The following is a 23864-nucleotide window of genomic DNA, read 5'->3' on the forward strand; positions in this document are numbered from 1 at the left end:
ACCGAGCAGAGGGACCCCAGGGTGGGCATTGTCAGCAGCATGATCCTGCCAGCCTTAAATCTCATGTGAGCTGCTGATGCCTAATTCAAGGGCAGGATGATGTTTGTAGTAACTGTTACAGACCAGGGCTCCCACCTGGGTGGCAGGGTCTCACAGAGCTCAGGCTTGTGCCTTGTGCTGATTGTGAAGCATCCTTTACTTCAGACAGGGGCGAGAGGATTTCCGTGCCAGCTCTTCCCACAGGCATCCCCCAGCTCTCTCTCTCTCTGTCTTGCTGTAGCATTCTTCAGAAGTTTGTTGTTTGTCTGGGTGTAATATCCCTGTCTGGTAAATTGGGATACTGGAAGGTTTTACGATGCTTTTGGAAACCTGGAAATGACATTGTCTGGTCTGGAGTTTGTAAAGAAATCCTTCTGTTTGTTCTGCTGTAGCTTGGCTCGTGTTAAGGGAGATTTCACAGTAGCTGGCTGGCCTTGGGGACACAGCTCTGTGTGTGGGGATGCTTAACACAGATTACAGTGGTGCAAGGTCTGCTCCTGGGTGTCCCTGGGGTGCCCAAGGTGAGGGAGGGTAAGGACTTCTGCTGCACTTGCAGTTTCAGAGTGGGCATCACCTGTGGTATTAAACAGAAGATGGTCTAATCGTCTAGTAGGGAGCACTGAGAAAGGTGATAAATGTAACAGTAATTAGTGACATTATGATTGTTACACCTTTATCAGCGATCTGGCGGGTGGCATCAAACACAGAGGAGATCAGTTAATACCAGGGCAGACTGTCAGGAACTTCCAAAGGATTTAGCCAGGCCAGATGAGTGGGCAGCCTGATGACAGATAAAATCAGTAAAACCAGAGGGCTTAGGGCAAAGGCAACAGCTGGAGCTACTTGGATCCCTTGACTGTGAAGGAAAGGGATCGGGTGTCTGATTCGGGTGACTGTACCAGAAATCCAGAAAGCAAACATGGGAGTTTAACAAAACCAGTCCAGGAAATGCTTGTTGCAGTTGCTGCAAGGTTAACCAGGGGTGTTCCTTACCATAACACATTAGAAACAGAGATCATAGAATCATCGAACCTCCTGACCTGGCAGGGACCATCAGTCCAGCTCCCAGCCCCACATAGCCCAGCCCAGTCAGAGCTGCACTGAGCGCATCGTCCAGATGCTTCCTGACCTCAGCCCAGCTCGGGGCTGGGACCCCTTCCCTGGGGAGCCTGTGCCAGTGCCTGACCCCCCTCTCAGCACAGAACCTCTTCCTGACACCCAGCCTAAACCTGCCCTGTCACAGCTTCACACCGTTCCCTGGGGTTCTGTCCCTTGTCCCCAAAGAGAGGAGAGAGATCATCACCTGCCCCTTCGTTCCCCCTCAGCAGGAAGCCACAGACCCCCACGAGGTCATCCCTGAGCCTCCTCTTCTCCAGGCTGAACAAACCCAGGGACTTCAGCCCCTCCTCATAAGCCTTCCCCTCCTGACCCTTCCCCATCCTCATTGCCCTCCTCTGGACACTCTCCAATAGCTTTGTGTTTCAGATTCTGAATATTCAAGAATTAAAAATCTCAGGCTGGCTGTGAGTCCTTGCATATTAGATATGCACTGAGGCTTTGATCACCAGGGGCATGTTGATAACAGCATTGCAGGGCAAGGTAAATTCCTGGCTGCTGTAGGAGTCAGGAGAGAAGGGGTGATGCAGCCCAACTGTGTCTCACAGTGAAGCAACAAGTCTCCCAGAAACCTGCTCTCCCTTCCTGCCCATGAACCACCAAACTTCCTTCCCCCTCTGCTCTCCAAGGTTTTAGTGGGTGGTTTTCAGCCACATGAAGATTTTGGATGTGGCTCACAGCACTGAAAAACTACCCAAGTGTGTGTGGCTACAAAGGATAGGCAGATATCTGTAAAAGCAAATACTAAGCCTCCTAAAGCCTGCAAAGGAAAATGCTTCATGGTTTTAAGATTCAATCAAGTTTAAGGGAAGGAGCTGAGAGAAAGCTTTCTCTAAGTTCCTGTTTTCCCATTGTTTCCCAGCAGTGATGGGCTGTTTTGGGGCTGTTGAGCCTGGTACTGCCTGTGGTAGCACCGGTGCTGCCATGGCTGTGCCAGCTCCTCTGGCTCTGAAGAGCATTTGTGGTGGCAGATGTGCACTTGCTAGCACAACACAGCGAATAAGTTTTCAAAAATACATCAAATAACGTTCATTTCCCCCCCCCCCTAATGTCTATTTGAAAGAACTATTTCCTAAATTAGTCTCTGAGCTCATAATGGCCAGTTATCCTCCTGGGTTTGAAATCATCTTGGTATTAGATGGGAGCTGTGTAGGAGGTATAACTTGCTAACTACATAGGTATGAATCCCTCAATGCTCTGGAAGAGAAGCCCAGATTTGCTGACAAAAACTCCAGCTGTGGATATTAGAAGGATCTGGTTCCAGAGCAGGAAGATCCCTTGTCCAGGGTAAATCTCCATGTGAAGTGAGCTGTCACTGATTCCTCTTTCTGATGCAAATCTTATGAGCGCATTAGATCCACGCAGAGAGAAACCAGCATCACACTGAAGTCATTATCTCCATAAACACATCACAGCCTTCAGTGCAGACAGATGGCACTTGCAGCAGCCTTTCCTGTGTTACAGCAGCGTTCCCTCCCTTGTTTTCCCCTTGTTTCATTTGGTACTTCTTTAGGTTACCTTTCTTTTTGTGTTTCTCCCCTTCACACGCGGTCTGAGGGAGCTGTAGAGAAATATCTGTGCTGCAGGATGGCTCAGACTCACAGAGTGTCAGATAAACCCCTATGTCTAATTTCAGATTAAATCACGTGGCCCTTTTTATCCAGGAAAAGCCAGCACTGATAGCTTTAATGAAGCTGACGAAGGGACTGTTGGACACAAAGAAGTCGCTTAGAGATTTCCATGGGAGAGTGTAATTAAGGGCAGGGCAAGTACAAGGCTGATAAAGGAGCAATTTCATTTCTTAAATGGCAAGGTGATTACCAGCATAATGACAGGAAGAAAGGAAGGGGAGAAGGTAGCCTCCAGTATAAATTTGAACAGAAGAAGAGAAATCAGGATCCCTGGGTTCCTTTTGCTCCCTTTAGTGCTTTAGCATTCAGGCACTGACTGAATGAAGGAGGCACCTTGGCCACCCCTAGGAATTAATGATGCTGTCTGAAGGGTTAAATGAAGATAGCTGGACATCCTGGGGTGCAGGCTGGTGTGCTCTTCAGCTGAGTCAAATAATGAGAACCTTGTGATGAAAGGCTTTTGGTGCCAGGTTTTTTCCTGGGGGGCTGGGGAGAAAAGCATGGTGTAGAAGGCATCGATGTGCCTTCAGTTACAGGAGGTGGAATATGTGAGAGTATCTGTGCTGCCAGGTGACCCTGGTTACTTCTGCTGATGCTAAAAGGAGATCTGTGGCCTCATCACCTGAATGCATGAGCGACTCATCATGTTCTAAGCAGCTGCTTCTCCTGTGAAGCAAAGAATTGGCTCAGCCTCTTGCAGATAAGACCTTGAGGCAGAGAGACCAGGATTTGCAGGAGGGAAAGGGTTCTGTCCAGAACTCACATCTACCAGGTGGCACCCAAGAAATTTATTCTGAATTTTATGACCCCAAAACACCCCCATGGAACTGAAATTCCCTGTACCTTTCTTCAGGGAATGAAATGAAATGGAGCCAAAGCCACGTGTGTTCTGCCAAGGGGTTCATGCAGGGTGACACCTGCTTTTGATCCAGTTGTGGATTATTGGGATGTCTTTTCTTGGATGCATCCTGAGCAGACCATGCCATTATCACCCTGTCAGTCCAGGGCTGGATTTGTGATTTTTGTGTATTTTTACTCAGTTTTTCAATATTTTCCCCCTTTTTTTTTTTTGCATTATAAATACTTGCTTCTTTTTTTTTTTTTTATAAATTTACTGTACCTTCACTTCTGTAAGTGCTCACATCCCTAGTGCTGCTGTTTCTATTCAGTTTCTCTTCAGTCTGGCTGCTGGTTTCTCACCATTCTGGTATGGAGCAGGCTTAATTGGGAAGATGGTGACTGGTGGTGGTGTGTGTCTTTGGATCACTCAGATGCTTTAGCAGACCTAATTTTCAAAGGTGGACATTAGGATCAGGCACAATTCATGCTGGATAGAAAAAAAAATGAGTTGCAAGAAGTACCAGGCTACAAAAATGTGGCCTCTGGAAAACCTGAGGGGACCAATTCCATGTTACCTTATTCTTCTTGTGCTGCAAGTACAGGAAATTACAGAGTCCATTTGCTGAGCAGCAGGAGGCTAAATGATTTGTCTCACTCTCACAAATATTTTTCAAATCCACATCATGTAGCCTTCTCTATGCAATAATGTGTGGCCAGAAAGCAAATGAGTATACAATGTAAAGGAAGGATGACCAATCTCATTCTCTTGGGTGAACTTAAGTCATGATACGGTGCCAAAGGTAAAAGAGCCTGGAGTCTGTGGTGTTTGCCTTTAGTGTCAGCACAAGGTATTTGAAAAAAATGGCTGTTTTCTTCTCTTTGTGTCCATTCTGGGTGTCTCATTCTACCAGCAGTCTGTGCAGGGACCACAACTTGCTGCATGGCATCATGGGGTTCTCAGATGGCTTTTACTGCTGTCCCAGTGGGTGGGAAAGGTCATATCACAAGAGGTTTAGCTGGGATGTATTTTCTCAGCACTTTGCATAGTACAGTGACAGCCTGTGCATATTCTAAACCACAACACAGACAGGCAGAGAGACGATTCAGGCAGCCAGGTTGGACTGTGACGTGTCTGATTCAGACTGAGTACCTCAGCTTGTGTTTGAGGATGGGGAAAATCAGGATGTTTGGGTGATCCTGTGCCTTGATCTCAGACTTTAGGCTATCTGCCTGTACAGAGAAGGTGATGTAGGACATAAAGCTACATTCCAGAAGTGGAAGAAGCCATCTGGTGAAAAGCTTTTGCTGCTATTTTGAATTTAGCCTTATTACCCAGAGCCTAGCGAATGGTAAATGAAACCAGTGGTGTCAATAACATGCTGAATGAATCAATCCAGGAACGTTGTGGCTACTTTGGAGGTGGGAATCTTCTTTTTTTTTTTTTTTTTATCTATCATGACACCTGTTGCTCATAGGTACAAATCAAACGAAGAGTATGTATATGTGCGAGGCCGTGGAAGAGGGAAGTATGTATGTGAGGAGTGTGGAATTCGCTGCAAGAAACCCAGCATGCTGAAGAAACACATTCGCACGCACACAGACGTCAGGCCATATGTCTGCAAGTACTGTAACTTTGCTTTTAAAACCAAAGGTAAGAGACAGTCAGCTCCTAGATCCTCTTGCTTAGCATATTGACTTGCAAGCCTTCTTGGGGGCGCTGGCAAAGGGCAAGGGAAAGCCTTCCCAAGGTCTGGAAAACTCCATGAGTTGGAGGGAGGGGGATGAAGGAGTCTTAAATTTGGCTGAAATTTTGAGAAGAGGACCAGCCTTGTGTTTAGCTTGCTGTGTGTCACAGTGGAGAGCACTGGCTGCGTGTGCTAGCCTGCAGCAGAGCATCAATGCCATCCCACTTGTGCTTCTTAGAGGGAACAATCCTGAAATACAGCTTTGCTGGCAGGGATTTCTAAAGAAAACCACCCCAGACTGAGAACAGGAGCTCCTGAGTATGGGAAAACATCCCTGACTGAGCACCTGGAGATGATCTTTGGGTGGCTTTTCATGCTGCTGCTCTCAAGATCCGTTTGCACTGCACATTCTCATCCTTCGCAGTTGCATGTAGCTTTGACATTTTCTCTATCATCATATCAATAGTCTTTTTTTCTCTAAAGACCTCCATTCCAGGACATCTAGTCATTAATGATCCACATCCTCACTACTACCAGATGTTCTTTGCAAGCGACCTTCATCGTTGCCTCAGTAGGCGTGTGAGGGAGCTCTATCAGGAACATGTGAAACCACATGCAAAATAAGATCTCTTTCAGGATACTGTGGGTAAAGTTTTCAAAAGTGCCAGAGATGCCTTGGTCCCTCTAACTTCCCTTAAGAGCTTGGCACTGTGGCCTTGACAGATCTCCACTCCGTCTTTGGTTGCAGCAAGTCTGGCAATAAAGATGTCAAGTTCAGTTTCTTCATTAGAGTTTGACATAACCATAAAATGTCCAGTGTCTGTAGCTGCATCATTGCAAAATTCCAGAAGATGACAGAGCTGGGAGAGTTAATTACTCAAGAAGAGTGTCAGCCCACAAAGACCAGTGCTACCCACGGAAGTGGGTGTGGGGAAGGAGGCACTGGGTGCTGCGTGGACCCCAGCCCGTGTCCTTCCCCAGAAGTGCAGGGGGAGGAAGGGAATGTCTGCACTAGACAAGTGCAGACACTGGGTGATTCAGGGGGAGCAGTGCCTGGAGCTGATGGCTTTGTTGGGCAAGTGAGCTGGTGATTTCTGGGTAACTGTGTTGGTAGCACAGGGGAGGGATATTGAATTAGAGGCCAAATTCTTGTCAGCCACACGCAGCGGATCCGAATGATGGTTCTTTCTCTCCCTCCCAGCCTGGAGCTATTTCTGATTAATTAACTTTCTCTTTCCCTCTTGCTTTTGTTACTCTGTTCTGAGGGTTTTCCTTTGAGAGGTGAATCCATTCAGCCTCTCCCATCACTTCACCTTGCTTTTCCACCACGCTTCCGTGAGGCTTTTATTCAGGATGCTGCAATCAAACCATCCTCTCCACCATCTCTCTAGCTGCTTTGCTCTTCATCTCTGCTCCCTTGAAGCACACAAACTGTCAGCACTGACTGTGCCAATCGCAAAGAGACACTTGGCTCCAAGGGACTTCCCTTCTTTAGCCTTGCAGGGAACTTGCATGAGGAAGGGAGCATGGAAAAGCTTCCTTCCAAAACCCCCCAGACCAACCAACTCAGTGCTGGGATTTGAATGCACAACTCTCAGTTTGCCTATGGGGGTGCATGAGGGGTAGAACTTCCCCAAATCAGTGATTTCAAGACATCAGTTGCATGATGGTAACTTGGAATTGCATGAAAATGGCTCTTTACTGGAAAGGGGGGTTGGGGGGGGACAGTCAGAGCCCTGGCTGTGACCTGAGGACATGCTTGTACTCCGTAGACTTCACAGCACTTGGGTGAAAGCTGTTTGCTTGGCTCATGGAGACCCAAGGACCTTTGGAAGAGTTACTGGAGAGTGAGAAAGTCACTGGAGAGTGAGAAAAAAATTAGTGCTGGGTGCTGATAAAATCATCAATAAAGTCCAGTTATGGAATCATTGCTGTTGGTGCTGGAGTGGGAACCAGAGGTCCGGGAGGTTTGCAGGACTGGGGGTTCACAGCTGATTTTGCAGATGTCTCCAATAAGTTTGTGCCCTGATTCATTAGCATCCTCCTTCCTGGTCTGCAGTTTTGCAACCATGGCTAATTGCAGAATGGAGAAGCCAGAGCTCTCACCACTGGACTGCACTTGCAGAAGTACAAGTGGAGTTGAAACTCTTTTAGAAATCAGCTTTCCAAAGTTAATTTTAGCCTTCAGCATAAAGTCAAGAGGGATATCTGTGGAGCTGTCTTCATTTTGGCTGTGGTAGATCTCTCCAGCATGATCTAATGCTCTAAACTCTCAAGTAGGCTGGAAGCAGTTAAAAAGGGGGGTTTTATTATTATTATTTTTAATGATCTTTATCTGGTTAAAATGTACCTCCCCTCTCATCCCCCCACCCCTGAAAATCCATATCTGTGTTCCAAGAACTCAGAAAACTTTTGCAAAAGAAAGAGCTTGAAATACTTTCCCCCTTTTCTCTGATTATGTTGTTTCTTTGCTTTTTTGTGTGTGTGCATTTCTCCCACTTCACTGCAGCTGCTCCTTTGCGTTACAGAACTTCAAGGAAACATTTTCTTTTTAAAAATAATGATTATTTTAAAGCAAATCCATGAGATTTTTTTCTTTTTGTGTGTGTGTGTGTTCACTTAGCTGATGGAAACAGCAGTCTTGGAAATTCAGTTTGTAAAGATTTATTTGATTCTGCCTTTCTGGAGCAGATATAAACCACCCTCCTTAATGAGGTGTCTCTACCTCCACTGAAGTAGCCATCTCCTCAGAGGTTTGTTACCCTGGCCTCCAAGATGTTGTTTAAAAGAAGTTAAGCAGCTTCTTCATTGTTTTCTTACCAGGAAGGAAATGAAGAAAAAGTTACAGACTGACAATTTTCCCCTTCAGGAAGGTCAGGGGGAGCCTTTCCCTTGACCACTTCCCCAGAGGGGACACGGGAACCACCAGCCTTCCCTCATCCCACCCCTCCAGGGAAGAGCAGCCCCTTCCTTCGCTCCTTCTCTTGGGTGCCTTGGGGATGTGGGTCGGTGTTGGCACATTAATTTCCCTCCTGTGCAGACATTGTCCTTTTCCACAGCTATTTTCTGCTCTCATTCAGACTCACATCAGACTCTCACGTCCTGATGGCTTAAAATTTCTGCAGATTTGGGGATAAAATGTATGGAGCAGCTCACTGTGTCTGTGCTGCTGCCTTTCCTTAGAGGTCAGAAGGGACAAGGAGCTTCATATTAATTTAAAAGGTGCTTGTGTAAAGGACATCAGTGCCTTTTGGCTGAAGGTACCCATTTGATAGTCTAGTCCACTCACAGTTTCCAGACACCAGACTTCTTCATATCCTCAGCCATAGTCTTCCTTTAATAAATTAGCTTGCAGTTCCTTAAATCAGCACATGACAGGCACTGAAGTTATTGAACATGTTAATATATTAAATGCATTACCCCAGCAGCCCTTAAAGGCAAGGTTATGGCTGTACAGTTTATTATTATTCTTACTGCTCTAGCAGACTCAGCGCTCTGCTGAGCTTCCTCTGGAAACTCCAGAGCGGGTCCAACTGGCGGAAAGCTCTGCAGGCATTAACTGCTGTTGTAGCAGGGCAGGTTGATATATTGGTTTGCAAAATGTCCCTGCACCCTGGGTGTGCTGGGACCCTTCCTGAGCAGCCAGGGAGAGGGAAAACCCTGAGCATCCCTGCAGAGTCAGTGTAGGGAGGAGGCTTTGGTCCCCTCCGTGCCACCAACCTCCAAGGGGATGAGGAGAGAGGGGGTGGGTGCCCCATCCCTGGGGGTGTTCAAGGCCAGGTTGGATGGGGCCCTGGGCAACCTTGTGTAGCTCCAGGCCTGGAGGTTGGTGTCCCTGCCTGTGGCAGGGGGTTGGAGCTCTGTGATCCTTGGGGTCCCTTCCAACCCAGACCAGTCTGTAATTCTATGATCCTCAGGAATGTGTTGCCCTCTCCCTTATGCAATGTGGTGTGAGGTGTGTCACTGGGAGCAGAGAAGGACCCAGTGGTAGGGAAACACTGGGAGCAAAAGGGCTCTTTAACTTACCAAGAAAGGGTGAAAAAAAAAAGGAGGAATGAGGGCTGGAAGTCAAAGACTGGCAAATTCAAGTGAAATATTAGCTGTTATTTTTTTTTAAACAGTGCAGCTATTAAGTCTCAGCACAAGCCTCAATGGGAACTGTGCTAATTCTCTATATTTTGGAACCTGCAAACCCAGCCTGGGTACATTTCTGCACGATTAGGTTTAGCTTTACACAAGCTGATAGGTTTGATCTAGAAGATGGCTAATAGGTTATTGGCTGTGTCACTCCAGGCAGGCAGTCTTGATGTTCAAATTCTCTTCTTTAATCTTTAAAACAATAAGTATAAATAATAATAATAACATTTTTTTTAAAAAAATCAATGTTTTGCCCAATAAATTATTTAAATTAAAGCTTTGCTTCTCACAGAGTCTCACCTGGGGACATTATGACCCTGCAGAGACATAAATCAAGGCCTTTGCATTATTTAAGTTGCACATAAAACCTATTCCAAGGGGTTTTTCTGGGATCAAGAGTATTGGCCTGTTGCTGTTCTCTGTGTGTGAATGTGTCTCACAGCGAAACGGGACTTTGTGAGTTCTCCTTACATAGTATTTTAGAAGTGGAATAGAGAAACACTTAAGTGCTGGAAAGCTGTGAATGTTTGTATGACACTGTTGTCTTGGATACTGAGATCATGCAGCTGGTCGTTTGTTGGGGTATTTTTTTTCGTTGTTAAGTTGTTCATATAGGAGAAATAGAAAGGATGGTGTATGCCCACTGCAGTCAGGATAATTTTTCCAGGAATCTTAATGTTTCTGATCCCTCCTTTTTCCTTTAACTCCTCCACTTTTAAAATATGCTAATGGATATTCTGAAAAAAATAATTTCCTTCTTTTAATTTAAATGGGAAATCAGTCCCAGTCCCTATTAAGCTGCCTGAAGTGCATTTGGAAGAGTAGAGTTTTAGCTTTCTCAAAACAACACAAGTATTTAAGCTGCTTTAAATCCAGAATAAGACCTCACAACATCAGAAGGGCTTAAGCAGCCAGTAGTCCATAGTTCTGAGCAGGCGTGGTGAGAGCTGTGCTGATGCTGCATGTATCCCTTCTGAACAGCAATAGCTGGGGCAGGGGGACAACTTCACAGAATCACAGAGTCACAGGGGTTGGAAGGGACCTCCAGAGCCCATGGGGTCCAACCCCCTGCCAAAGCAGGGTCCCTAGGACAGGGAGCACAGGTCAATGTCCAGATGGGTCTGAAATATCTCCAGAGAAGGAGACTCCACACCCCCTGGGCAGCCTGTCCCAGGGCTCCCTCACCCTCACTGGGGAAAAGTTTTTCCCCATGTTGGTGTGGAACTCCCTGTGCTCCAACTTGCAGCCATTGCCCCTTGTCCTGTCCCCACAGACACTGAAAAGGGGCTGCCCATTTCCCCCTGCATCTCAGGCTTAAGATATTTATAAACATTAATCAGGTCCCCCCTTAGTCTTCTCTCCAGGCTGAACAGCCCCAGCTCACTCAGCCTTTCCTCACAGGGGAGATGCTCCAGGCCCTTCATCATCTCTGTCCCTCCTCTGGACTCTCTCCAGGAGATCCCTGTCTGTTTGATCCCAGAACTGGCCACAACACTCCAGGTGGGGCCTGGCCAGGGCAGAGCAGAGGGGGAGGATCCCCTCCTGTGACCTGCTGGCCACACTCCTCCTGATGCCCCCAGGATCCCATTGTGCCCCCAGGGCACACTGCTGGCTCATGGCCACCCTGTCATCTATCAGGACCCACAGGTCCTTCTCCACAGAGCTCCTCTCCAGCAGGTCACCCCCAGCCTATACTGATACAAACAGTTATTAATTTCCATTCATTTCTGAAGTTTCAGCATAACAAGTTTATTTCAAGTCTGGGAACTGTTTGGTAAAGAGTCCTTAGTGAGGACCACTTACCTGCTTAGCATCTCATATAACCATCCTGCCACGTGAACCCATGGTCCCTGCCCACTAGTTTCCCACTTCCTCCTTCCAATATGGTTTTCTTCCTTCCCTGCTGTTTCCAAGGAAGCAATGCTATATGGGTTTTGGGGGGTTGGGTTTTGGGGGTTTTTTTTAAATGTTGGGAGCCAGAACTCTGTAAGCCAATGAGTAGCTGTGAGTCCTTCCTTGTAGGATTCATATTCAGCTTTTACTTAGGGTGTTGATTTTTACTGGCACTTTGCCAAAGAACTTTAGCATTTAATCCTGCCAGCATTAATTAAGGGGTCTAAAAACATAAACTGTAAGAAGAATCCTGATAAGATAAATATCATTGTCCTCCAAATTGCTCCCAAGATGATAACTCAGCTTCTCAGCTGGTGCAAATAAGCCTCAAGCATTTAACTTCCTTAAAATGATGCAAACTGAGGTCAGGTGATGATCCAAGGAGTGTCTCTTCCCTGAAAATATAGCAGCATCCCTGTTATGTTGGGATTCCTTGCTGGGTGTATGCAGGGGGTGCTGTGCAGGGGTACACTGGGCACCAGGGGATTTGCACCAAGAGCTCGTCAGCAGCGTGTGTGGGTGTTGTCTTCTCTAACCAAGTGAGGATGAGGGAAGTTGGAAAGGAGAGTAGGAAAAAGCAGGAATGGAAAGCAAGCACCACTTGCTATGAATTGTTCCTTTGGCATTTTGCATAAACTCATTTGCACCGGGAGTTTTAGCATTGCTGGTGTGGTGCCTTCCAGCTCGTGCCTGTGCAGGCAGCTTGGGTGGGGAGGATGAAGAAGAGGCAGAAGAAGCCTCCTGCATTGCCTTGCACAAAGACAAGTTGCCTTCAGTGAAAGAAAACAGAGAAGGAACTTAGGCTGATGGGTTCTGGCAGAGCCTGTCAGCCTGACCCGGTGCTCAGGGTGGAGCTGAGGCAAAGCAGAAGTGTGATGGAGTGATGGGCACAGAGCTGGGCTGACCATGGTCCTGCAGCCCCAACAGTGAAAGTGTGTGTTTGCTACAGGGCTGAGGTGACAGGGAAGGCTTGACTGTAAAAACAGCCATTGAACCACTGCAGTGGCTGCTGTATGGGCCTGAGGACCAGAGGCCTTCCCTTGACTATGGGATGGCTGCAGTCAGCAGCCCCCCACCCCAAGTCGTTAATGTTGCCCCCCTCCAGTTTATCCAAAGCCAGATGATGGGGAGCTAATGTGCTTATTTTGGGGATGCAGGAACACCAAAATGCCTGTTGGAGAACCCCTCCCCACGTCCCACCCTGGGGATCACAGCTGAATTCCTGAGGTGCTGCAGACCACAGTTTAACCAAGACCCCCCTGCTCACACCAGGCGTTCGCTTGGGCTCTGCTCTGCCCTCCTGAGGCCCCAGCTGGAGTCCTGTGTCCAGAGCTGGGGCCCAGTACAAGAAAGATGTGGGATTGTTGGAGAGGGGTCAGAGAAGCCACAGGGATGATCAGAGGGCTGGAGCAGCTCCCCTACGGAGAGAGGCTGAGGGAGCTGGGCTGGGTCAGCCTGGAGAAGAGAAGGCTGTGGGGGGACCTCATTGCAGCCTTCCAGTCCCTGAAGGGAGCAGAGGAACAGGAGGGGAATCAGCTTGTTAAAGGGTGGATAATGGCAGGACAAGGGGGATGGAGTGAAGCTAAAAGAGGGAAGGTTTAAATTAGATATTAGGGGGAAGTTTTTACAGAGAGAGTGGTGAGGGGCTGGAACAGGCTGCCCAGAGAGGGGGTGGGTGCCCCATCCCTGGGGGTGTTCAAGGCCAGGTTGGCTGGGGCCCTGGGCAGCCTTGTGTAGCTCCAGGCCTGGAGGTTGGTGTCCCTGCCTGTGGCAGGGGGTTGGAGCTCTGTGCTCCTCGGGGTCCCTTCCAACCCAGACCATTCTATGATTCTAGGATTCTGTGTTTATCATCCCTGGAGGGAAGCCAGCTCAGGATTTTGCTGTTGCAGCTGAGCAAAGATGGGGTGTTTTTTGCCAGCTGAGCTAGGATGTGCTGAGATGGACAGGCAGCAGCAGCAGGGTTTGGTTGTGACAAACTGAGTTCATTTGTCTTTTTGCTACTTAGGTCCAAAAATTAAATTCCAGTTCCATGAGGCCACAATTTGGACTTTGCTGGGTACTTTTCAGTGAAACAGTTTTTCACTTTAAAACGATGGTGATTCACTGGAACCAGAGGTGTCTGTGAGAGTGTGTTCTTGTCTGAGGGGGTATCTTTGGGTCCACAACAAAACTCATGGTCTAAACTGGAGAAAGAGAGGTCTGATTGAGAGCAAGAATCTGAGCCAACCTGGCCCCATCCTCATAACTGAGTGTCCTAACCACGGGGCGAAGGGTATTTAGGCTCAGAGTTCAGAAATAATAAATCTCTCTTATTGGAAAGCTGCTTTGCTGTATTTAAATTATTAAGTATCCTTTGAATCCACATCCTAGATGGGTGCCAGATACACAAGGATATATAGTCAGCCTTTGTCTCTCCTGGTCTTTCCTGTTGGAGCTAGTCCAGCTTGTATAAAATGGTCTAAATAAATAATTCATGGACTAAAGAGAAACTAACTTGGTAGTGAGATGGTTATGGCACTCTTTTGAGATGTGAGGGCGTCACGGGTAATTCTCTGCTCCAATGAATAGTTGTTTATTTATTTATACTGTCCAGAGCAGTGGGAGGAGAGGTTGATAGAAGTTCTCTATACTCCCACCCAGTTCAGGGACCAGGGGACCCTCTGCATTGTAGGATACCAGCTGAGGGACCTCAGGCCTCAGCTGAAAGTTAGAATAAAGTGTGAGAATTCATTTTTTCTTCCCCAAATTTTCCTCTTTTTTTTTTTTTTGGTGAGAAAAACTAGCCTTGTGTTCAGCACCACTACCAAGCATTGGCAAGCAGGAAGGCTGATGGCACATGATATTGTCACAGTGAATATGGGGGGGCTCAGCCATCTACTGGGCTGTACTGGGAAATGAAGCAGCTCTTGATGGAGCTTCAGCAAGGGCCCAGGTTTCTTAGCAGCAGCTCAGCCCATAAAGAGATGTGGGAGAGGAAAGGGAAAAATGGGACATTTTATCTTTATTTCTCCTACCCTTTATCTGTTTTGCCTGTTCCACCTACCTTTCCCCTCCCCTCTCAACTAAGGATCCCCTTTGTTCAGCATTTCCTTATTCCTTTGGATATAAGTAAGGTTAATTAACCTGTCTAATTAACCTGCCTGTAATTTGGGAGCTGGAATTAGAAAGGTGCCCTATGAGGCCAGCATGCCCACAAGTTATCCTATCACACTGTCTCGGAGCAGGACCCAATGCCCCCACATCCCAGACTCCCCCTTGCAGGGGCTGCTCTTTCCATCCTGGCCCCAAAGAAGCCTCATTAGTGCTGAGCAGGTTTTCTCAGTGCTGCCAGACCCTGCACAGGTATCTGTGATGTCTCCTGCTCTGGCTGAGAACTTTTGCCTGGTGCTTCAGTGCATGCCAGAGCATCTGAGCTGGGAGCAGAGGGTGATTGATGTTTTTCCACTGCTGCTGGCATCTTGTACTCTTATTTTTGGTAGTTCCAGGCTGCCCCGTGGTGCTGAGGAGCTCCTCACCTGCAGGCAGATGTGTGGGATGTGGCAGGAGGTGATGCAAAATTGAGATGTGTTTCCTTCCCCACTTTCATAAAATCATAGAATAATATGAGTTGGGAGGGACCCCAAGAATCACAGAGCTCCAACCCCCTGCCACAGGGGCACCAACCTCCAGGCCTGGAGCTACACAAGGCTGTCCAGGGCCCCATCCAACCTGGCCTTGAACACCCCCAGGGACGGGGCACCCACCCCCTCTCTGGGCAGCCTGTTCCAGTCCCTCACCATTCCCTCTTTCCTACCATCTTCCTTTGCTGCACCATCACAGTTGAAAGCAATCCAGGACTTTTCTTCCCCCCAAAACCCAAACATGGGCCCCAGCCGTTGTTTCAGGTTGCAAAGTACCTGAAAGGTCCCACAGCCCTGCCAGCACCTCCTCCCCACCCCAGTGCAGCAGTGAAGGAACCAAAGGGGAGGATGTAGCCTTGTGTCATTGGGTATTGGCAGAGGACAGTGGTTTGAGGAGAATCAGAGGCCTCCTTGGCCAGGAGAGACAAGTCATTACCATCTTCCTGCTGAGCTTGCAAAATGAGGGGAAAAAAAACCAAGAAAAAGCCATATTGACCAAAATATGTTTTCTGCTTCTTTTCAGGGAATCTGACTAAACACATGAAGTCAAAGGCCCACAGCAAAAAATGTCAGGAGATGGGCGTGTTGGTATCTTCACTGGTGGATCTGGAAGCCGAAGAAGGTAAAATCTGTCCCACTACAAACCTGCTAAGAGAGGGAAACACTCATCAGGCAGGAGAAGTGCTCTCTGCAGATCATCCTTTCAAAGATTAGGAGGGATTTTGTTCACCCCAGGCTTTTTCAGGAACCCAAGGAGGGTAGTTGTGCTGTCATGAGGTGGTTTATAGGGCCATCCTGTGAGTCTGCCATCTGTGAGACTATGTGAGGCCAGGTCTCCATGGCAGGCCCAGAGGAGGCCCCAAGGATGATCCAAGGGCTGAAGCACCTCTCCTACAATAACAGGCTGAGACAGTTGGGGTTGTTCAGCCTGGAAAGAGAAGGTTGTGGGGAGATCTCAGAGCCTCTTACAGTCCCTTGAGGGGCTCCAGGAAAGCTGGAGAGGGGCTGGTGCCCAGGGCAGGGAGGGCCAGGCCCAGGGGAATGGCCTTCAGCTGCAGGAGGGGGATGGAGAGGGGCTGGGAGGCAGAAATCCTTCCTGGGGAGGGGGGAGGCCCTGGCACAGGGTTCCCAGAGAAGCTGGGGCTGCCCCTGGATCCCTGGCAGGATTCAAGGCTGGGTTGGATGAGGCTTGGGGCACACTGGGCTGGTGGGGGTTTTCCCTGCCCAAGGCAGGAGGTTGCACTTGGGGGGGTCTGAGGTCCCTTCCCACCCAAACCAGTCTGAGGTTCTGGGATTCTATGGGAATCACAGGCCCTGAAAGGGCCTCCAGGGAAGGACTTATTTCATAAGGATCAACTTTTATGGCCCTGCTCTTCTTACTGTATTTGGCTGACCCCAGGAGACTTCAACTTATCAGTGTAAACCTGGTCTGTGTCTGGAGGGCCTTGTGAGTGTATGAGCTGCTTCCACCTTTGCAGTCAGACCCAGCCCAGACCCTACCCCACTGCTGGAGCCCTCAGCATGCCAGAACAGGGCATGAGCAGCTCCTGCCCCCATCCCTCACTCTCACGGGTCTTTCCCACGTGTAGGATGAAGGTGAATCACCCAGGTCAGAAAGGAGCTGGAAGAGTTCTTATTCAGTAAAGAGCCAACAAAACTAAACTGACATGGTGCTTTGACATTTAGGAGCTTGATTCTGAGTGCTTGACAAGGACCTACATTTACCCTGAACTGCTTCTTTCTTTCATCCACTTATGCACAAACACACACATACGACATCTGTCCATGGGTGTCTGTAAATTCGGGACTCTGTTCTTTGAGTGGGACACAGGAGGGGATCCTCCCCCTCTGCTCTGCCCTGGTCAGGCCCCACCTGGAGTGTTGTGTCCAGTTCTGGGCTCCCTGGGATCAAACAGACAGGGATCTCCTGGAGAGAGTCCAAAGGAGGCTATGGAGATGATGAAGGGCCTGGAGCATCTCCCCTGGGAGGAAAGGCTGAGGGAGCTGGGGCTGTTCAGCCTGGAGAGAAGAAGACTAAGGGGGGACCTGATTAATGTTTATAAATATCTTAAGCATGAGATGCAGGGGGAAATGGGCAGCCCCTTTTCAGTGTCTGTGGGGACAGGACAAGGGGCAATGGCTGCAAGTTGGAGCACAGGGAGTTCCACACCAACATGGGGAAGAACTTTTCCCCAGTGAGGGTGAGGGAGCCCTGGGACAGGCTGCCCAAGGGGTGTGGAGTCTCCTTCTCTGGAGAGACTCCAGCCCCATCTGGACACTGACCTGTGCTCCCTGTCCTAGGCACCCTGCTTGGTCAGGGTGTTGGACCCCATGGGCTCTGGAGGTCCCTTCCAACCCCTCTGATTCTGTGATTCAGGATTGTGGTGGCTGTAAGCACTCCTGTCTCCATCAGAAATGTTGAGGGAAAGGTGAGGAAGATGTCTAAGCTTGGGGATGAAGGAACATGGCGAAGTCTTGTTCATATTCAGCTGTTTCAACTAGAAGAAGATATTTTAATGACATGACTAGAGGCTGCACTCCCACAGCTGTGAAGAGTTGGGTGCTGTGTCTCCAGGGAGCGGTTCTGTGCTGTTATGGTTGTTACTCTGTTTCCTTTAGTAAGACCCTTGCTCTTCAGGGCTGGAGCTGCAGTGCAGGGGGAAGAAGCTGCAGGGGGAGCAGAACTCGTGTCCTTGTGAGATTTTGGGTCATCTGCATTTGTATTCAGCTGGTCAGTTGTGTTTATAGGATGTGCCCCTGGATCACTGGCAGGGTCCAAGAACAAGTTGGATGGGGCTTTGGGCACCCTGGACTGCTGGGGGGTGTCCCTGCCCATAGCAGAGGGGGGCTGGGAGGGCTTTGAGGGCCCTTCCCACCCAAACCTGTCTGGGGCTCTGTGATACAATGGACACTGCACATACCAGCTACAGAGGAAAGGGAGGCTCTGGGAGCACAGGCCTGTTTCTGTTCCAGTGTCCTGGATAAAACACTTTGTGCCACACACCAGGGTGGTGTTTTCTGCTTGCATTGCATTGCAGGCTGGTCATGACAACACTGACCCTTTCTGGTTGCCACCTCAGAAATCCCAGTACCAAAGCAGCTCTTGTAACTGTCTGCAGCAATTTTTTTCCCCCACTTTCCCATTTCACCCCCACCATGTGACCCCAAACAATGTTGATTCCCCCCCATCCCTGGGATTCATTCTGCCACAGACTGTGAGGGTTTGTTGATGATGGGTTAAAATGAGCTTCATAAAACACATGGTGCCATGGTTATTTTTATAAAGGGAACATCAGCTGAGCGAGTTCTGGAGACAGTGCTGTGAGCCAGGGAATGTTAACTCTGCAGGAACAACAAACAGTGCTTATCACCCTGGTCCCCTGCTGAGGTCAAGTCCATCAGAGGCTTTACTGGGAAAGGGGCTTGTTCCCTGGACATGGACAGTGTCACATGCTTCCCACTTTATAGGTAATTAAACATCACTAAGTGTGTTTCCCTACAAGCCCGTTGTGGGAGTGGGGTTTGCTCAGCCCTCTGTGCCAAGGCAGCTCCCAGGGCTGGGGAGGTCATACCTGCTGGGCAGCTGTGGCTGCTAGGACTCTCTGAGGTGATGTGTGTCTCAGCTTTTCTATGTCAAACATCAGAAATGCTGTCCCCTGCAGCATGCTTTATTCTTGGGGCATCTCCACTCTGCTTAATTAAACAGTGCTGAGGACATTTGCAGGCACTGGCACTCCCTGGTCTCAAACTGCGATCAGAGAGTATCAGGAGCTGTAAGGGACTGTAAGGATCGACCAAGAATGTGGTTTAGGCTATTTAACACCCCCCCAAAAAAATACTGAGCACAGTATGGGAATGAGCATGGTCCTGGGACTGTTCTTGTAGTGGAGGTTGGACGTGGCCACCCTGTTTTAGGGGTACAGAGATGCAGATGCAGAGCTGTCTGATGGGGCTGTGGGGCTCCTGTCACTGTCCTGGGACAGATGTGTTTTGGAAGGGCTGATGTGACTGTTCTTGACCTGAACAAACCACAGCTCGACTTGGCAGCAGAGATATCAGGAGATATCTGAGGAGATATCTGAGGAGATATCTGAGGGGTTCCACTAGTTAACAAGCCCCAGAGCCTGGATGATCATCAGTTCAGTGGCACCATGCCCTTCCAGACTTGGGTTCTGCTTCAAGTCAGGTGTGAGTGGAGTGGTTCAAGTGGTGTCAGGTGTTCAGTGGTTCAAGTCAGGTGTCAGGCTGAGTGGTTGGGGATAAAGACATGGGAGAAAGAAAGAGTCCTGTGGCATTGCCAGACATCCCTGCCTACTTCCACAGTGCTTTTCCTGACATGTACAGGAATGGACAAAGGGCTCTCCCAGGCCATGCAGAGTAAACATCTAACCAAGACTGAGGACATCTGACCTGGCTCACATTGTGCTGCTCTGCCTCAGAGGTGGCTTTCTTCCTTTTCAACCTGCTTCAACTCTTGGGTTTTCTCTAGATCTTCAGAGCAACCAGGCAGAGACATGCTGTGCTTGGCTGTGGCCTTTCCAGAAGGGGACAAGGCCAGGTTGGATGGGGCCCTGGGCAACCTTGTGTAGCTCCAGGCCTGGAGGTTGGTGTCCCTGCCTGTGGCAGGGGGTTGGAGCTCTGTGATCCTTGGGGTCCCTTCCAACCCAGACCAGGCTGGGATTCTATGATTCTATGGCCAAAAGAAAACCTAGCTGTGGATTTTTAGTAGCTGTCCAAAGGGAAAAGTGTTGGTGTGGTGGAAGCAGTGGGAGGCTGCTCCCATGTGGGATTTCTGGAGAAGCCCTTCAGCCCAGGAACTCACTTAAAATAATTGATTAGCTGATGGTCTCTGAAAAAATCTCTCCCTGCTGTTATACCACCTGTTGGTGATGCTTCTGCAGATCAAAACTAGATAAGAAGAAAGATGGTCCTGAAATGTTGGTTGCATGACTCTGAAAAGAATAACTGCTAATTTAAACCTCTCCATCATAGTCAATTAGAACTTCTGAATCAGATTAATTGAGTTTTGCTTTTGAAAACCTGCAAATCAGAAGTCCTATTTAAGGTACATGTAATTGCAGGCTTCTGAGGACAGAACAGCAAGGGCTCACTTCCCCAGGCAACAGGAATGCTTTCATTCATTATTTCCTTCAGTGTTTCATCCCCAGGCTTGTACAGGGTTAACAGCAGTGCCCTCAGCAGTGGGGAGAGGTGGTCCAATGAAGGGCTGGCAGGTGATGGGGCTCAGCTCATACAGCCTTTGGCTGTGTGGCAAGAATAGTTCCAAACCCAAGAAATGCCAGGAAAGGTCTGCCTTGCATCCCCAGGTCAGCTAAGAGAACACTCAGCAGAAAGGATGGGGCCATCATTAAATCATAGGCTACTTGAGGCTGAAGACATGGTGGTTGGACACTGATTAATCCCAGCCAGGAAGGGCCCTACCTGGGCTGTGGAGGAGAGGACCCAGTTGGCTTTCAGAGGGGACTCCTCTCCCATTGTTGCTGTTGGCTGTGGGGCTGCTCACTGGGATGCCTTGTGCTGTCTGGACTGTACAGGACACAAGGCACCCGTGATTTTAGAATTACAGAAAAGATTCAGCCCCTGTTTCCTCCCATTGGTGAAGCCCAGACCAAAGGGATGGTGTGGCAGGAAGGACTGCAGAGAGGTGAAAACAGGAAGGTGCCTTATCAGAGGACATTTCCTTTCTTCCCTTCCAGCTGCTTTTTCACAGAATCACCAGGTTGGAAAAGACCTTCAAGATCATCAAGTCCAACCATTCCCATCCTAAGCTAAACCAGATCCCTGAGCACCTCATCTACCCTTTTTTTAAACACACCCAGGGAAGGTGACTCAGCCCCTCCCTGGGCAGCCTGTTCCAGGCCCCAGAAACTCTTTAAATAAAAAATTGTTTTCTAATATCTGGTCTGCCCCTGCCCTGGGGCAGCTTGAGCCCATTGCCCCTTGTCCCATCTCCTGTCCCCTGGCTGAAGAGACCATCACCCACCTCTCTACAACCTCCCTTCAGGTAGTTGTAGGTGGGGAGAAGGTCTCCCCTCAGCCTCCTCTCTTTTTCACCTGGTTAAAGTTAACACCAGACTTCTGCTGAAACTTCAAATACTCTGCCCTGTGAGCAAGGAGGCCCATTGCTCACAGGTGCCAAGTAAATACTAAGTACAGCAGCCAAGAAAATGGTCAGAAAATTGTATTTTGGGGGGGCTATTTGGATAGATGAGAGAAGAATGTGAAAGTGGCAGAAAGGTGCAAGGGAAATCAGAGATCCCAGCTGCATCAGGCACCCCTTAGAGCAGTGGATTGCAAGGAGCCTTCCCCTGCGTAACCACAGTGTGTCTTCTCCACGAAGAGGCTCAGATCACAGCCCAGCAAAGGCTATTTTCATTTTTAAAATACCCAACAAAACATTTCACTGAAAGAGTTGTCAGGGCCTGGCACAGGCTGCCCAGGGAGGGGGTTGAGTCCCCACCCCGGGTGTGTTTAGCAGACGGGGAGATGAGGTGCTCAGGGATCTGGGTTAGTTTAGGATGAGAATGGTTGGACTCGATGATCTTAAAGGGCTTTTCCAACCTTGTGATGCTGTGATTACTGTTTCTGTGTGACACAAACCAGCACAGGAAGATTGCTGTCTTTTCTTTGGGGGCTGGCAGGGAGGGAGCAGCAGTTCCTACACCTCCCTGGGTTGTTTTAAACTGCAGTTATATTTCACTCCAGTGGTTATATTTCTGTTTTAGGGGCAGGGGAAAGCAAGGGGTGTTACTATAAAAGGAGATTGGAGGGTAATTCTTCACCCTTGCATTGGTTTTGCTTGGTGTGAACTCACCATGTTGATAGAATAACTTGGAATAATACACGTGTAATGAAATGCAGCCCTCAGACAAAGGCCTTTTCCCCAGCTCCCTCTCTCTTTCTCCCTCCCTGTCTGTCTTCTCCTGCCCTGCCCTTTCTCTGGCCATTAGCTCAGCAAAACCCTTTTCAGTTGCACGAAGCTGTGGCTCAGGTCTGAGCTCTTTCTGCCTGCAAGGAGCATGTTAGGAGGCCAAAGCAAACTTGCTTTGGGCTGTCCCGGGACTCACTGAAACGCTTCCCTCGGTGGCAAATGCAAACAACTCCCCAGCGTGGAGCTGGCTTCATGTTTCCTCCACTCTGTCCTTCTGACCTTGCTGTCTGTCCTGGCAGGCGCCTGTCCCATGTGTGACTGTGGCCAGAAATGGAGAGCACACAGGACAAGGCTCTCAAGAGCCTCACAGTGGAGGCTGAGGCTGCAGCTGCCCATCCCATAACCCAGAGATGTCAACCCCCAAAAACCAGAGACAGGGGCAAGCTCATAACTCCAGTACTGACATGCATTCCTTTTCCAAGCAAGAAATATGCACAGTTCATCCTACAGCTGGGATAACTGGTCATTTGGAATGATATTTGTTCTGAAGTCAGTTCCTTTGGGAGTTTGCAAACAACCCGCCGCTGGATCCTGGGTCCAGCAAACACCATCATTAGACAAGCATTGCACAATGCAAGTCAGCCCTTTGGTGGGGAGCGCTGCCTTCAGCTCCACGCTGTGGGAGTTCTGCTCCATGGACTGGTTAAGATCCTTTGGAAATGGGGCGTGGGGCAGATGAGATGCGTTTCGGGGTGATGCTGGGGTCAGCCCTGGTAACAGACATCCCTTATTTCATGGGTATTGCTGAATGAGTATTTACCAGTAAGGCCCTTTTATTCAAAGCAAACAAAATTCAATGTTTTCTCCCTAGATGACAGTGACTTCTCACTGTGTGGCCATGTCTCCTTGTCCCAGCCACCCTGCCTGCCTCAGGCAGGTGTGGTCCAGCCCCAGCCTGAGCTCCCTTTCATTTCCCCTCTGGCTCGTTCTGCTGACAGATGGCAGCTCTAAATGGAAAACCTTGAATTTCAGCATTCATCAGAGGAGGAATGGTGTCCTAGGCTGAACTGGTGGGGGAAAAAAGAGGCCAGCAGTGCTACAGTTCAGTTCCCCAGCTGCATAAAGGTGCCTAAGCAGCATCCAGGCGCTCTCCTTCCAAAGCTGGGCACAAAGCGTGTCCCAACAGCTCTGCACCCATCATCTTGGCTCTTGGCACAGAGTTTGAGAGCCTGGCCTTTTATCAGCCCCTCCCAAGCAGTGGGGACTCGCGGGATGCCTCCTGCCAGTGCAGTTGTGTTGAGCTACAGTGACATCCAGTGGTTGTTCCCGATGGACCCTCTTCAGGCTGAGCCTGCACTTCTGCTGGGACTGCTGCACATCTGGCACGGGGAAGTGCACAGAGTCACACACAGGCTGCGGTGGGTGGGAAGGGACCCTCAAAGGCCGTCTAGTCCCACCCCTGCAGTGAGCAGGGACACCTTGAACTAGATCAGGGTGCTCAGAGCTTCATCCACCCTGACCTTGGATGTCTCCAGGGATGGGGCCTCCCCCACCTCTCTGGGCACCCTGTGCCAGGGTCTCACCACCCGCAGAGGGAAGAACTTCTTCCTCAGGTCTCACCTAACCCTGCCCTGCTCTAGTTTAACCCATCGCCCCTCGGCCCATCGCTCCCTGCCCTTACAAACAGCCCTGCCCAGCTTTCCTGTAGGTCCTTCAGGGACTGGAAGGGGCTCTGAGGTCTCCCTGCAGCCTTCTCTTCCCCAGGCTGACCCAGCCCATCTCTCTCAGCCTGTCTTTGCAGGAGAGTTGCTCCAGCCCTTGGATCCTCTGGCCCCACTCCAAGAGGTCCATGTCCTTGTTGTGCTGAGGGCTCCAGAGCTGGATGCAGCACTGCAGGGGGGTCTCACCAGAGCAGAGCAGACGGGGAGAATCCCCTCTCCAATCTGCTGGCCACACTTCTGGTGATGCAGCACAGGATGCTGTTGACCTTCTGAGCTGTGAGTGCCCATTG

General features: G+C 49.3%; 1 protein-coding gene across 1 annotated transcript in view; it reads left to right on the forward strand.

The window, feature by feature from the left end:
* The window catches only part of HIVEP3 (HIVEP zinc finger 3), a gene marked incomplete at both ends in the record, with an annotated part of 68630 nt that overhangs the window by 39176 nt on the left and 5590 nt on the right, over positions 1-23864 (forward strand). The window contains 2 exons of the mRNA XM_084274403.1: positions 5102-5277; positions 15485-15583. Coding sequence (XP_084130529.1) covers positions 5102-5277; positions 15485-15583 — 275 coding nt within the window. The remainder of the gene's footprint in view (positions 1-5101; positions 5278-15484; positions 15584-23864) is intronic.

The sequence above is a fragment of the Gallinula chloropus genome (genome assembly GCF_964237585.1).
Source record: "Gallinula chloropus genome assembly, chromosome: 22".
Lineage (NCBI taxonomy): Eukaryota > Metazoa > Chordata > Aves > Gruiformes > Rallidae > Gallinula > Gallinula chloropus.